General features: G+C 64.8%; 1 protein-coding gene across 1 annotated transcript in view; it reads right to left on the bottom strand.

Annotated features, from left to right (window-relative positions):
- The window catches only part of SOX4 (SRY-box transcription factor 4), a gene marked incomplete at its 5' end in the record, with an annotated part of 1,162 nt that extends 829 nt beyond the window's left edge, over nt 1-333 (bottom strand). Inside the window, one exon of the mRNA XM_010708308.2 lies at nt 7-333. Within this exon, the coding sequence (XP_010706610.1) occupies nt 7-333 (327 nt within the window). The remainder of the gene's footprint in view (nt 1-6) is intronic.
- Between the last annotated feature and the right edge of the window lie 2 nt (nt 334-335).

Raw genomic sequence — 335 nt, forward strand, 5'->3', positions numbered from 1 at the left:
GGCGGCCCGGTCCGCCTTGTCTGCGGGCTTGGCGGAGCTGTTGCCCGACTTCACCTTCTTCCTGGGCCGGTACTTGTAGTCGGGGTAGTCCGCCATGTGCTTGAGGCGCAGCCGCTCCGCCTCCCGGATGAAGGGGATCTTGTCGCTGTCCTTGAGCAGCTTCCAGCGCTTGCCCAGCCGCTTGGAGATCTCGGCGTTGTGCATGTCGGGCGACTGCTCCATGATCTTCCGCCGTTCGATCTGCGACCACACCATGAAGGCATTCATCGGTCGCTTGATGTGCCCGCTGGGCGTCTTGCACCAACTCGGGTCGTCCGCCTTGCCGCCCGTCGAGG

This window comes from Meleagris gallopavo, chromosome 3, assembly GCF_000146605.3.
Source record: "Meleagris gallopavo isolate NT-WF06-2002-E0010 breed Aviagen turkey brand Nicholas breeding stock chromosome 3, Turkey_5.1, whole genome shotgun sequence".
In the NCBI taxonomy this organism is placed as follows: Eukaryota; Metazoa; Chordata; class Aves; order Galliformes; family Phasianidae; genus Meleagris; species Meleagris gallopavo.